Below are 15,074 nucleotides of genomic sequence, written 5' to 3'. Positions count from 1 at the left end.
TTCATGTAAGCGTAAGGTGACCTAAGACATAGAATTTTTGTTTAGTCAGGATCAACCAATGAGGTACTAACTGGAGTTACGACTCAAAGCCTTCTTTTTCAAGCTGCATAGATTTCAATCATAACATAATCAGTCATTCAGTTCAAAAGCATCTAAATAAATAATTTATTTATATTTTTAATTTAACACTAAATCAATTCTTTAAGCCTTAAGCCCCTTAGGGTCTCGTTCAGTTTTCTAAAGTGTTAAATGTGTTTGTTTTTTTGCCCTTGCTCCTTATATTTTAGCTGAGGTTCCAGTGGAGAAGCGTCAGCGGTCTAGTTTCACCACAAACTGCTTCCGCGGTCGAGGGGAGGATTACAGAGGAAAGGTCAATGAGACGCTGTCAGGCATCCCCTGCCAGAGGTGGAATGCCCAGTTTCCCCACGAACATCCTTTCCACCCAAACATTTATGAGTGCAAGTAAGAGCTTCCCTGCTCTCTAAACTTGAAAATGATCGTATGTGAATGTTTATTAATGACGACTTTTGCTGCAGTGGAGATACTTTGTAAGCTTTTGTACGCTCAGTCAGTGGTATGGACGCTGAGGAACGAATCTAAATTGTTCATGTCTAAATAAATATCTTGGACTTTGAACAAAAAGACAAAATGATGTGAGAGATGTCTGAACATTCATGTTCCCCAGAGGTTTGGAGGAGAATTACTGCCGTAACCCGGATGGATCGGAGGCTCCGTGGTGCTTCACGTCTGCGCCTGAGATGAGGACTGCTCTGTGCCTACAGATCAAACGGTGTGAAGACGACATAGAAGCTGAGGGTATGCTAGTCAGGTGTTACTTTGTCCGAATTTTCTTTTTTTATGCCGCCTAAACCGCTAACAGACAACAACAGGGATGTTTTTTTTAATACACAACAATATTAACGTCCCACTCTGATCATCTTTTGATCTGTTGTAAAAGCGTTTGGTTTTATTGCAGAGTTGCAGGAGTTCATTAGAAATTCTCCTCTGAGTTATAGGCGGGACCGTTAACGTGGAAGTAAGCCTCCGACTATTTCCTAATGATCCATTTGTTTGCACGCTGTCCCACTAGCTCATGGCCCCTTTCAACCCCAAACTAACATTTACAATATGAGCTTAGCAGTTCAGTTTAGATCCAGATGCCAGCTCAGACGAGGAAAACAAAGACGCACATGGATCTGTTTGTCTGCAAGTGGATAAATCAGAATGGAGCGGAGCAGGGAGACCTTAGCCCATCGCAGGTTCTACGTCTCAATTGAGAGCTTCTTCCACCAGCATTTCTTCATCTGCTCCTGATTCAGAAACTTTTAATCGTAAATTATTTTATATGTGTCATCCATCATGAGAAAAATGCTAAAAATAAGATGTTAAAAACAGTGTTTTCGTGGAGTGGGTCTTTAGAGGATTGTAGTGTTAATATTTTTAAATTATCTTTATTAAATTAAATAGAACGTGTGCACTGAATGACAAATCGTATTTTTGTCAATCAATAAAGCTTAGAAAAATGGAATTAATCTTTGAGTCTTTTAAAAAATTGTGTACCTTTCTAGTTTGATTCTAGTCTCTATATATGTTATATGTCAGTGTTTTTCAACCAGTGTGCCGCGGCACACTAGTGTGCCGTGGGAGATGATCAAGTGCGCCGTGAGAAATTGCTCTCATTAACTGATCTAAAAACATTTCCCATCTCCAGGATTTCAGCTCTCTGTTCATCCAAACAGGCCCTGATAAAACACTGAGGAGTTAAGAATATAAAAGATCATAAAATACTTTTTCTTTGCGTTTATTTTATTTTATTAAAGACATTTTGATAAGAATGACGGTACAGTACCGCGATTCAGCTGCAGCTTCGGCTGTATTTTAGAAAAGTCCCGCCCCTTTAACTGTCTCCACCAATCATTCTTGGGGGGCTTAATCACATGTCATCAGTCTGACCAATCAGAAGTGGTTAAAGTCTTCACTTCCTTGTCCCGATTTAGCACGTAAAGTCGCTCAGTTCTAACAAAAATAGCAGCTAAAGCTCGTCTTTAGCGGTGTAGCTTTCCACAGAATCCGGCATCAGACCGTGGAACAAGTGAACAAAACAATGAGGCTCAGAGACGCGATCTCTTTGCAAGTTTTGAATTTATTTTAAAAATAGGGATGGAAGGAGGGAAGGAGGGAGCCTTAACATGTGTAGCTTTTATAAATAATGCAATAAGTATTTTAGAAAAGTCTTCCATGGCTTTCAGGTTTGATTTTTTAAGTCTAAAACTCAACTTTTCAAATCCTATTTGTTTCCATTTTAGTGCTGCTGATCTGCTTACTGTTCATAGTTAACAGTCGGCACTGATAAAAGTATTTATCTTTCTAGACTGCTATCAAGAAAATGGTAAAAACTACAGAGGTATTGTCCGCAAAACTCGCAAAGGGGTCACCTGCCAGAGATGGAACGTAAACACACCTCACAGAACCAAGTATGACCTTTAAACTGTCATATCACTTTACACAAGTACTCTAATTAATAACAACAGAGAAGCACAATTTAAGGCAGACATTCTTGCATTCATACGAGCTTTGTCGCTTTAAACAAATCTGTGTGTTCTTGCAGGATAAACCCCCTGACACATCCGGAAGCCAATCTGACAGAGAACTATTGTCGCAACCCAGATGGGGACCAACATGGACCCTGGTGCTACACAACGGACCCCAAAACCGAGTTTGACTACTGTGCCATCAAGCAGTGCGGTATGAACCTTGTTTTATTCACTCAATCCACTGTAGCAAAACGTGGGGTAGCAACGGCGCTTTTATTTGTGTCTTTTTTAATTTAAAAGTTTTTGTTTCTTTCTAATAGCTGGAGAAAAAGTGTCCCTGACAGAACAAATAGGTAAGTAGGTCGTTTAAAATGAAGGGTAACGTCTCCCCTGGGCTGTTGTGATGATGTCTTTCTTTGGATCCAGAAAAAGTGGAGTTCAGTGAATGCGGACAGAGGGATGACCGCCCCCAAAGGTTTTTGCGTATCGTGAATGGGATACCTGGGAACTCCCCTTGGACCGTGAGCCTCAGAGACAGGTATTTCTTACAGCAGGGGAGGTTTGGTACTGGACATTCAGAGGTCACCATGCTGGACTGAGGAGAACCTTTGACCTTTGTGTTGCAGGAAAGGAAACCATTTCTGTGGAGGATCTCTGGTGTACTCTAGATGGGTGATCAGCACCAAGCAATGTTTCTCATCCTGGTAATTCAACTAAAGGCTGTCATGCAATATCAATAATCTGATTTTAGACCAAAATGAAAAATAAAGGAAAAATTTAGAATTTTTAAAAGTTTAAAACCTTTTCTAAGGGACTCCTAGTGGTAAGTAGACTATTTTATTTCATAAATATACATTTAAAAAAAAATCCAAGTTTGTGTAACAACTGCAACCATGGTGGAGTCTGTTTTAACCCTGTGACCTTGTTTTTGTGCAACCTTTTTAAAAGCTATCATTTTTTGTGACAACATATTTTACAAAGAGGAATTATGTACAGCAAAATGTTTTAACACAATATAGTTTTACATGGGAGTACTACTAGAGTAGCCTACAGTGAGGCAAATAAGTATTTGAACACCTGTCTATTATCTAGAATTCTGACCCTCAAAGACCTGTTAATCCGCCATTAAATAGTCCACCTCCACTCCACTTATCCTAAATTAGAAGCACCTGTTTGAGGTGGTTAGCTGCATAAAGAAACCTCATACAACCAGTAAGACTCCAACTACTAACAGGGCCAAGACAAAAGAGTTGTCTAAAGACAAAAGTTTGTAGACCTCCATAAGGCTGGATAGGGCTACGGGGCAATTGCCAAGCAGCTTGATGAAAAAAGATCCACTGTTGGAGCAATTATTAAAAAATGGAGGAAGCTAAAAATGACTGTCAATCTCCCTCAGACTGGGGCTCCACGCAATATTTTACCTGGTGGAGTTTGAATGATCCAAAGAGAAGTGAGGATTATTGATTGAAATCATGCATGGCATGGACGGTTCCCCATGAGATGTTTTTTTAAACATCAGTAGTGTTTTAATTATGTTTGACGTTTGTAACCAAAATCCCACAACGTAATTGTCTTAAAAAGCCATATTTCTGTTTTCAAAATCTCCTCTACGCGGGTGTGGCCATTGGTGCTAAGCTGAGTAGCCCTGCCCTTGACCCCCCCCCTTTCTCATGATGATAGCTGTGTCTTGCATTAGTAGAGCTTGACACAAGGGGGGCACAAACGACACCGACAGTCTCTATTCTCAAAAGTTAGATACGGTGAAAAGTGACATACTTTGGTTCCAAATCGACACTTTTTTAACAATATGCGGAATGACACGACAAATGTGTGCACCAGACCCTGCTGTTTAGTACAATTACACAAAAAAGAACTTTGATAAGTCCATGAAAATGCTTTGAATTGCATTATAATTGAGGCGACATAGCAGCAGCAAGTAGCACTGACCGTGGCTAAGAATTGATATGATGCTAACAAATACAGATTGTTGAATTCACTTTCACAGCAAATAAAATGAAACGCCAGAAAGAAAGTGACTCTTCGCATGTAACTTTCCGAATACGTGTGGCCGTTGCTTAACTTTATTCTTGGCCGCACGGACCCAGAGGAAGGGTTAAGGTTAGGATTACAGGTCATGGTTAAGCTGCATTGACACTGAACACCATTCGCGCAGCAGAGGCGGCCGGTTTCCATTTTAAGTCAATGATACAGACGCAATCTAAGGTCCTGCGGCGCAATTTAAGTGGCGCGGCGGGCCAGAATTAAAACATCTGAACATCTGAATATGGTGGATTGATCTGGTAGTGAACCTGGGTGAAGGCGGGTACACCTTGGACAGTCTGACCAAGGGCCCATAGAAGTGGACCGATCGCCATCACTATGCCGGCTCCCGGGAAGGAGGCGAGCTGCAGGATGGAGAGCCAGCCTGCTCGGGCCTCCTGAACTTTATGACATTTTTCTTATTTTCGTTGAGGCAATAGTAAAAACAGTCCCCGATTTTAGTCTTGTTTTTAGTTTTATCCTCTGTGGTAAATGTGAGACAGCAAGCCTTCAAACGCAGTCAGAGAGAGAACACAAATGCGGAGAAGACATTTCACGCACTTAAGTGCATGACAGCTAATTGGACTTTAACTTTAAGTTTATTTTAAATACGTGCGGCCAACAACAAAAACCATCCTTGGACGAACTTAAACTACGTGGGGGCAACACAACAATGTGCCATCTTCTCTTCTCCTGCACCGGATCAGCGTTGCCAGATAGAGTCATGGTTTTCCAGCCGAAAGGTCATCTAAAAACCGCCAGGTCCAACAAAAAAACGTCCAAAAAGGTTAATCAGGGACTAATTAGCTGTAATTAGCAGTAATTAATCATCCTTTATTTATTACTTCACATTTTGATTGAAAGTCCAACTTTTTAATGATATTGCACAGCTTTGCTGCTAATCAGAACAAAACATAAAATAGTGGACTCCCATTGAACTTCCTTAGCGACCACAGGGGATCAAAGGTCAGCTCATGTAACCCCCTCCTTTTTTTCTTAAACATTAAGAACAATCAGAAAAAAGAAGGAAAGGGGAAAAACTAACTTTTCTGTATATTATTATTATGAGCAAAAGGGGAAATTTTTCTTGCGTTATTAATTTTCATTAATTTAAGTCAAAATAAAATATGAGCCAATGTTCTTGTAAAATGTACTAAAAAGTAGTTGGATATTAAAAAAAAAAAACACTCAAAACTAAATCAAATATCTCCTGAGATTACTACAGAAACTGCTTGGTGTTTTCCTAATTTCCTAGCACCAACAGTAAAAATCCTCCCAAAAACATTATACATTTATAAATAAATGATCTATTGCAGGGATCACCAACCTTTTTGAGGACGAGTGCTCTCTTATGGGGTCTGAGTTATATGAACGGCTACACAGAACCTGTTTACTGGGGGGGGGGGACTCTTATAGTGATAGTAAATTATAATCATAAAACTATGAATTGATTGCTCAATAGTAATTATTTTCCACAACTGTAATCAATGATTTACACAACAGTAACGACAAGAAAAACATGTATAAACATGAACCTTGGATTTATTTCTGTTTATCTGCTCAAACATTTAAAGGTCAGGAGGGACACTAGTTGTATTCATGGTAGAAAATCACTTCTAACATTTTTTTTAAGCCAAAGAAATCATAAATCTTCTTGTCAGACTCAACCTAATAGAAGAGAGAGAGCTCAAACTCTGTGAATTTCAGAAATCTGACTGATCTAGAGAAGATCTGTGTGGAGGAGTGGACCAGAATCCCTCCTGCAGTGTGTGCAAACCTGGTGAAAAAATACATGAAATGCTTGACCTGTGTCAGAGGCTACTGCACCGAACATTAACACGGGTTTTCTCAGGTGTTCAAATACTTATATGTAGCAGAAGCATACAAATAAATTATTTTAAAAAATCATACATTCCAGATATTTTTTTAGATTATGTCTCTCACAGTGGACATGGGCCTAAGATGAAAATGTCACCCCCCTCCATGATTTCTAAGTTTACAGGGTGTTCAAATAGTTATTTGCCTCAGATGTAGTGCAGATAAGTGCAATATAAAGGAGGAGTGGTCAAATGTTAAAAGTATCAGTAGAATAGTGTCACAATACAAAACACACACATAGGCCTACCTGTTAAAGACTCACTTTGATAAGAAGTGTTTTTAACATGTTCTTGTGGCATTTTTCTGAGTTTTTTTTTATTATTATTCAAATAGTTGTGAATGAGGAGCAAATGAAAAGAATGCTGTTTGTAAAAGTGTTTCTGTGGGAACCAAGGTCTCCCTGCTCCGCGTCATTCTGATGCATCCACTTGTAGACAAACAGATCCATGTACGTCTTCGTTTTGCTCGTCTGAGCTGGTTCAGAACTGTGCAGCTGGATAACTCCAACATTGCTCACCATTTTTGCTGCACACTCAGGGGCAGACTTACCATTAGGGAAAGGTAGGCGATCGCCCGGGGCAACCCAACACTCTCCTGAACCCTTAATAAAAGAGTCTAAAAGGAATTTTATATATAATTTAACTCTGTCTCTGAAAAAACACCCCAAACTATACATTATTGAATGTATGGATAATGCTAAATTAAATTATTGTTGTTGTTATTTTGAAGGATTTTAGTCTTAGCTGCTGCTGGGTGGAGCTCCTGCATGATTTTTTTTTGGTTTGCTCATCTTGCTGTGCTTTGTGGTGTTGTGTTTCGCACTCTGTGGGTTTGGTATTTGCTGGTTTCCTTTTGTTTTGTCTTTCTACAGTTGCTGCTTTAAAGGTTTTTGGTGTGCATGTGTGGATGTGGATGTGGTGGTATTTTGGTGCATCACCTTTCATCATCCTCACTGCCATCAGGAGATGTTTGCATCTAATGAAGAATATTTGTCCTGTTCTATAAATGCAATTTATATGTATGATTCTAATCAATTTAACCATGCATATACTCAAAATGTCTTTTTTATGAGTAATACTTTGTGCATAACTTTGCAAAAAAGGGAAACTGTATTTTAGGGGGTACTCCATACGGGTTTGGTATTTTTAAGACTGTTTTAAGGCATTCTTCTCTCTTAGTTTCTGTAGATTTGGTTTCGTCCATCTATCCTATTTCTTAACCTGTTATATCCCTTATGGTAACAGGGTTGGATAAATGTTTGCTGACTGTTCTGTAGTGATATCAGTGAGATTGGAAAATCCTGATTTTAATGAGGTATTTTCTATGGTTAAATACACCTGTGGGAACATTTAAAAGTATTCTATTTAATTCTAATATTTCAGATGCGTATTACAAAATAATTAGCATTAAATCTGAGATTGGCTCTCCTGCTTTATAATATAAAGCCTCTAGCCTATGATGATGTGATTGAGGACTTTGCAGCAGTAAGCCCAGCATCTTTGTACATGTAAAAAGATATTTATTGGATGGCGCTTTCTCTCTTACGTTTTTCAAATTAAAAGCTGATTCAAAGCTGATTATCAAAAAACATGTTAAGATTATTTTAAATGGAACAAATGTTCTGTTTTTTTACATATTTGGTGGGGGTGCACTGCAGTTGAGCTTCACCTAGGGCTCCTCCTTATATTTGACCAGCACTGTGAGCAGCTATACATTTTACATTCTTGCTTTGTCCAATATGTATCTAGCATGTTTATAAAAAGATGCTGAGATGAGATATGGAACACAGTCTATAGTTGATCAATCATTTTGGATTTTTAAATGGGGGATGTATGAGCTCAGAGGCAATTTACTTAATATGCTTGCAAAATGTTAATAAACAAATACAGTTATTAAAGGCCTACAAGGTCTGTGTGAATAATATTACTCTGCTGTTGAAAGGACTTGAAACATTTCATGACTTGAAGGTGACTTGAAGCTGGTTGGCTCTTGACTTGGTACTCGACTTGGACTTCCCTGCTGTTGACTCTGAACTTGAGACTTACTTGTGATTTTCAAAACAATCACTTGGTCCCACCTCTGTTTTGTGAATTAGCAAAATACAGTGTGAAGAGATGAAGATAAGATATTCCCAAAAGATAATGGAGCCACTTCTCTATAATGCTCTTACAGGGTTCTTGCCAGATTGGACCCCAAGAGAAGACCAGCTCAATTTGAATCGTAAAAAGTTTATTAGTGAGTCAGGTGGAGTTCTTCCAGGAGCAGCAGGCCTCGCAGCTTCACAAAAGACACAGTAGGGACTGAATCCAAACACAAGACTTTGTTCATGAGGGCATAAGATGAGCCTATACTATGCTGGTGGCACAAGAGTTCTTGCTTATGCAAGCAGGGACAGCTCAGGAGGAGCAGGGGTCACGCTGAGGGAACTCTCTGCCTGAGCGAGGGCAGTCAGGATCAGTCCAAACCCTGATCCTGTGGGGGTGATACCAGTCTCCATCCAACAAGAATCCAAATTGTGGTCCAAATATCCAAGATGAGAAAGCAGAAACAGGTCAGGGCTTGAACATGCAGGCTTGGTGACAGACCGAAGCAGAAACCAGAGCTTAACTTCAACAGATAAGAAACGAAGAGGATCTGACTGAGACTGAAGCAGTTCAGGCTGTATAGAGAGAGCATCTACAAGGTATGGCTGATGATGATGATGATGATGATGATGATGATGGTGATGATGGTGGTTACCTGAACCAGGAAGAGCTGAGAAAGAGTGGGAGAGCCAAAGGGCAAGACAGTTGGACCTGCTTTGTGTTTACATTATGGCTTCTTTTGTCTCTTTTTCCAGTTTGTTTCATTGGGTTTTTTGATGCCTTTTTGTGATTTATTGAACTTTTTGTAAAAGCCTGAATTTTAAAAAAAGAAAAATTTTGACGTTTTGTACATTTTTATTGAGCCAACAAATCGTGCATTTGTTCTAACTGACTGTAAAGTGATCTTATCACAACGTGTTGTAAACATCAAAGTGATAAGGGCCTCCTTTTGGCATCAGATGTGGTTTTTGAAATCTGCCTATAAAATCTCAGCCTGAGCCAAGTCATTTAAAAAAAGCTTGAGATCTGCACAAGACTATCATTTAAAGACTCAAATCTCTCCTTTTTTCTTTCTTTTTCTTTTTTTTTGCGCACACAGCTATGTTGACTTGCCCGGATACTCCGCCATGCTGGGAACGCTTTTCCGTGATCCGCAGGAAGGCGAGCCTTCTGTCCAAGTCATTCCTCTCACCAAGATCGTCTGCGGACCCTCCGAGTCTCAGCTCGTCATGCTCCAACTGGAATTGTGCGTGCGCTTCAGGTGCCACCTGCATGCTGGAAAGTCCTGTGACAGTAATGTCTGTCCTCTTTCTGCAGCCCTGCTCAGTTTAATGAGCGTGTGTCTCAGATCTGCCTGCCTCCCGAGCGATACATAGTCCCAGAGGGAACGGAGTGTGAGATCGCAGGATGGGGGGAGACAAAAGGCAAGTGTGACCCTCAGACATTTCACAGTGAATGTGCTGTGTTTCACAAAGAAAATGAATGTGAATTCATGTACTTGGAGAGAATCAGAAAGCTAGTGAAGGCTATTAAATACCTGCCATGATTTATATTCTTCTCTCCGAGCACATTAGCTAGTAAAAACATCTTCCTTTTGTTTTTCCAGGAACCGGGGACGAGACTGTCCTCAACGTAGCCAAAGTACCAGTCATCAGTAACAGGATATGCAACCAGTACTTCAGAGGTCGGGTTCGTGAAAACGAGATGTGCACGAACTCGTTCCAGGGTGGAGTGGGTGCATGTGAGGTAGGTGGAGAAAAGGAGCTCCCTTTCTACTGGTTTTGTTTGCTGCATTTCTACATTTCTTCTGCCCTGTTTATACGATAGCCATTGGTAATCACATCCATTGTATGGCGTCGCCACTGCAATCATGCGGTTCATGCTAAGGTCGGACGGTTTCACTTGCAATTGTCACGAAAACTGGGACAAATTTCTGAGCGGCGTTTATACTTATTAAGCCTGATGATGCCATTGTCTCCAACGTTTCAATGGTTTGTTATTTTATTTATAGTGATATATAGGGATCTGTGAGATTCTTCTTATATATATACACATACAAAGCTTGTTTTATTCATATGCAAAGTTTTTCTGAAGATTAAATAAGTTTGTGGTGAATGAATGGTGAGACAAGGTAGGTGGTACATGAGGTTTTTTTTTTTTGTATTTTAAGAGCATGAACATATCAAATAACTATACTTTAAAAAAGTTCAATTTGAAAGGATTTTCCACCAGCTCCATATCTTAATCAAAAAAGCTGACATTATAATTGCATTAGAAATATGCTGTGGATTTTTTTTGGGACGAATGAACGAATGAAATAATGCCTAACCCCTCTTGTATTTGCGGTTCACCTTTCAGCTTACGGCAAATCTGCTTTCACTGTGTTGCACAGGTGGTTTGGCGTTTTTTTTTGTTTTGTTTTTAACGCCACATACCCTTCCTGACACAACCCTGTATTTTACAGGTCACTGTAAAGTATAAAGCAGGCATTATTCCGCATTATACGGTCGTGTGAAAAAAGAAAAGTACAACCTCTTGAGTAACATTCACAATTCAGAGTGTGATGAAACCTCACTCACTCCATACACAAACCTCAAATGAGGGAAAAGCAAACCTCAGATGAACACCGCACCTGACACACGCCATTACTCGTCCAGCAATGACATCAAGGACACCAACAAATCTGCTGCAGGACAGCTTGGGGAAAAAAAAGTGGTGTTGCAATGGTCGGGTCAAAGTCCAGACCCCAACCCATTAAAGTGCTTTGGCGGCAACTTATCAAAGCTGTGCATAAACCACGATGAACAAGGGCAACATTATGGAAGAGAAGGGGGGGATGTGAGAGATTTATCAAGTTTGCAGAGAGTGATTGATATGACACATGTGTTAAAACATACAACGCCTCAGCATTTGACTTAAAAAAAAAAAGACTGAAGATACTTTTTGATGTCAAGAGTTCTTGTTCATCTGAGGCAGGAGTCTGCAACCGTTTAACACTTAAAACGCTGCTCAGATCGATTTCTCCCTAACAACGTTCCTGTAGAAGCCACAAAGTCTCACTTCACCCTGTAGAAAAATAAGACACTCATTTGCATTCATGATTTTGTTATTATGTTAAATAAAAAGGAACTATTGTTTTTTTTTTGGAATAAATATAACATAAACTTAACCTCTTAAGACCTGAGCTAAAATCTGAGTTAACCCTTCAAACACGTAGCCAAGGGGCTCCAATTAACCAGAATTAATGAATACAATATAACCCAGAATGTGACGTCCACGCATGAGAACGCCAGGCTTTAAGAGGTTAAAGAGAAAACAAAGTGGTTTCTTTTTCTAAATGTGAAATAGTTTATAACTTTTGGTTGAGTTTCAAAGGACCTCTCGTACCACATAAGCTAGGTTCACACCGCCTTTTGCAGTGCACATTTAAGCAGCCACTTCCAATCAAAAGCCTGTGTAGACGCACGTAAATGGGGGTTTGGGGCTTCTGCGTTCAAAACTGCCGTGTTCACCCGTCGCTATGCGAGTTTCTATGGCCGCTTTGAGGCTCTACACAGAAAATGCACAGCCATTGAACATGCGTTGAAAGTTAAACCAGAACTTTGACCAATCAGGGACTCCGATTTGGTAGCGACGTATGAATTGTGTCCCGTTTGATTCACGGAACTACCGACCGAGTGAAAATTTGATTATGGGGGGGGAAATTAATAATTGCTGTTTGTTCCCAGCTGGAATTCTATGGAACCAAGTCTTTCATGTATTGGAATGGAGTTGTGAATGAAAAAGCATGGAGCGAGATTCACAAGATTTGCACCACTCTGACATTTCACTCCAAGTGTCTTCCAACTGTAGGAGGAAGATATGAGCTAGTAAACAGTCAAAAAAAAAGGAGAAGAAGAAGCCCCTCCCCGCTCGTCCTTTGTGAAACCATGGGCTAAAAGCATGTTCAAGAACCTGCATTTAACATGTTCTTGAATGTGCGTCAAATGCCTGATTTGTCTGTAGTGATGGGAGCGTCTCAGTGCAGAAAAGGTTCTACTTAGTAGTGCAGGGGTCGGGAACCTTTTTGGCCAAGAGAGCCATAAATGCCACATATTTTGAAATGTAATTTCGAAAGAGCCATACAATAATGTAGTGTCCCTTCCCCACACTGAGGCACGGAGACTTAACATCTTTTAAAGTTCTTTATTCTGGTTACTGCAGACCGCAACAAACGCCGTTCAATTAATTCAGCAACTCCTGAATCTCTCCCGCCGACACGAGAGCGCTTCTCCCAACTTTATTCCCCTGCTCCCGCTGCAGCCCTCCCATTTCCCTTATTCGGCCCATAGCTGAACCCCATTGGTCCAAACTACCTAACAACAGGCTGAGCGACAGAACTGAGAGCCAATCAGATCTCTGCTTGACGCGTTCAATGAACTCCAGAACTTTTAACGCTGCCCAACAGCCACCCAACTCAGTCCGCGACAATTTGTTTAAAACTAAATATACAAATGAATGTGTGCATTTGATTTAATTTCAACATTTTTAAAGTACAATAAGTCTGTGGATTCTTTTTAATAACATTGTTATTCTGTTGCTAATAAATGATGAGTATTTCTCGTGGTAGTTTTGCTGATGGTCTGGTTGATACGTGGTGAGTTTCTGCTTCGTTCAGGCGTTGAAACTTTAAACGTGATCGTAGGTCTGAATGTTCTGTAGATGTGACAAAGACTGATCACATGCAGACGGGGAGCCAAACACACACTCACACGCTGCAGTGAGTGACGGGAAGCGGGTTTTACGTTTTTACAATCCCTGCGCGATTCACCTGCTGCCTGTCCCCACAACACCTCAGCCCCACCCTCTGCTTTCTCCCTCACACATCCCGTCCCCGCATCTGCGCGCTCTTTCTCAGAGACGGGAGCGCGCAGTTTTAGGCACGGCAATTCACAGGTTTCCAGCTGGTACAAACTCTGTGAAATAATAGATAATAGTAACTGATAGCGCTGGCGCAGATTTCTCTCTCTAAGCACTGCTACTACTGCGCGCCTCTGGCATCGCATCGCGCCCGAGAAGGACTGGTCTAATGAAAAAAAAAAGTATAATTAAAGATTGTCTGCGAGCCACATGTGACCATCAAAAGAGCCATATATGGCTCGCGAGCCATAGGTTCCCGACCCCTGTAGTAGTGTAATGTAAAAATAATAATAATAATAATAATAATTTGACAGTATATTCTACTGTTTGTCCGCTGAAATTTGTAAGTTTAACCAGCCAAAATTAAATCATAGCTAAAGTGACCCTTACTGCATCTTTAGACCATAAGAATCACTTAAAATCCTTGATTTTTATTTATAAAATTATCTGGTACACTATTAGTATGAAATTCTGGATGTGCTTACTGACCTCCAATTGATTTTTTTGTGGTTCATGGTGGTCAAAAGTCTGTCAAAACGTTGTAGTACGATTTTGGCGAACTATGAAGCGGAAGCGCTAAATAGATGGTTGGAGCTTTATGGGTAATGTAGTCAGGAGCCTCGTGAAGTGACATGCACACCGCTTAAACTGTTTGTGAATGAGTGGAACAAAGTTTGATTTATCGAACTATTCAGTTTCGCTTAATGAGCCGTTCAGTGCAAAAACGATGTTGCTTTTTAAAATGAAAATGTTTTATTGTTCTTTAACCTGAGAGCCAGAATGGAGGGCTAAAAGAGACACACGTGGCTCCAGAGACCCAGGTTGCAGACCCCTGCAGACCCCTAATTCATGTGATTTACTAACTAGCAGCGGTCTGTAGAGTACCATATGCTTTTTGTCCGCAATGTCTTGAAAACCTTAGAATTTCAGGGGGGTGTACTTTCTTTGTCTGCGACTTGGAGTGAACTGGGCAAGATGTGACTGCAAGATGTTTCCAACCTCGGCAGTGACAGTCAGTCATAACAGAGACAAATAATGACCGCAGATGGTTGTTGCTGTGTGTCTGCAGAAGGACTATGGCGGCCCTCTGGCGTGCAGGAACAGTGACTGCTGGGTACTTGAGGGCGTGATCATCCCCATGAGACGCTGCGGACACCCGGGACAGCCCAACATTTTTATCCGTGTGTCTGTGTACGTGGACTGGATCAAGAAGGTCATGGAGATGGCTTAGCGACGGATCCCGGCGTTGACCAAGCTCATGGAGAAATACCTGCGAGGCGTCAACGAACTTTCTTCCCCGAAGTCTCTTAAACAGTCAAACAAGTGAAATGTGTAAAATTATAATTTTGTCATTGAGTTACAGTGCTTTAATAATATATGTGTCCCAGTGTAATCAAATGTTTTGTTTTTACTTTAGAAGTAGCTTAAACTTTAATACGATTTGTTGCGACAATGTTTATGCTAATTATTTTACGCATCTCCTTATAGTACGTGTCCGAAATGTACAGAACTTTTCGATATTTTAAGTCCTTCAGTATTACAGCTTCTGTTGTAATTTATTTTCATTCATAAAAATACCAACTTCTGCTTCTAACTGTAGCTCTGTTGATCTTATAAATACTACCAACTTTTTTGCGAA

General features: G+C 40.4%; 1 protein-coding gene across 1 annotated transcript in view; it reads left to right on the top strand.

Annotated features, from left to right (window-relative positions):
* mst1 (macrophage stimulating 1) overlaps positions 1-15,074 on the top strand; it is a 27,972-nt gene extending 12,898 nt beyond the window's left edge. Inside the window, exons 8-18 of the mRNA XM_004068619.5 lie at positions 288-462; positions 686-816; positions 2,372-2,474; positions 2,609-2,745; positions 2,855-2,887; positions 2,961-3,072; positions 3,161-3,238; positions 9,636-9,782; positions 9,854-9,960; positions 10,143-10,282; positions 14,505-15,074. Of these exons, the coding sequence (XP_004068667.1) occupies positions 288-462; positions 686-816; positions 2,372-2,474; positions 2,609-2,745; positions 2,855-2,887; positions 2,961-3,072; positions 3,161-3,238; positions 9,636-9,782; positions 9,854-9,960; positions 10,143-10,282; positions 14,505-14,666 (1,325 nt within the window). The 3' untranslated portion in view covers positions 14,667-15,074. The remainder of the gene's footprint in view (positions 1-287; positions 463-685; positions 817-2,371; positions 2,475-2,608; positions 2,746-2,854; positions 2,888-2,960; positions 3,073-3,160; positions 3,239-9,635; positions 9,783-9,853; positions 9,961-10,142; positions 10,283-14,504) is intronic.

This window comes from Oryzias latipes, chromosome 5, assembly GCF_053564925.1.
Source record: "Oryzias latipes strain Hd-rR chromosome 5, Olatipes_Hd-rR_3.1".
Lineage (NCBI taxonomy): Eukaryota > Metazoa > Chordata > Actinopteri > Beloniformes > Adrianichthyidae > Oryzias > Oryzias latipes.
The sequence above is the reverse complement of the archived record's forward strand: the minus strand, read 5'-3'. Positions and strand labels throughout refer to the sequence as shown.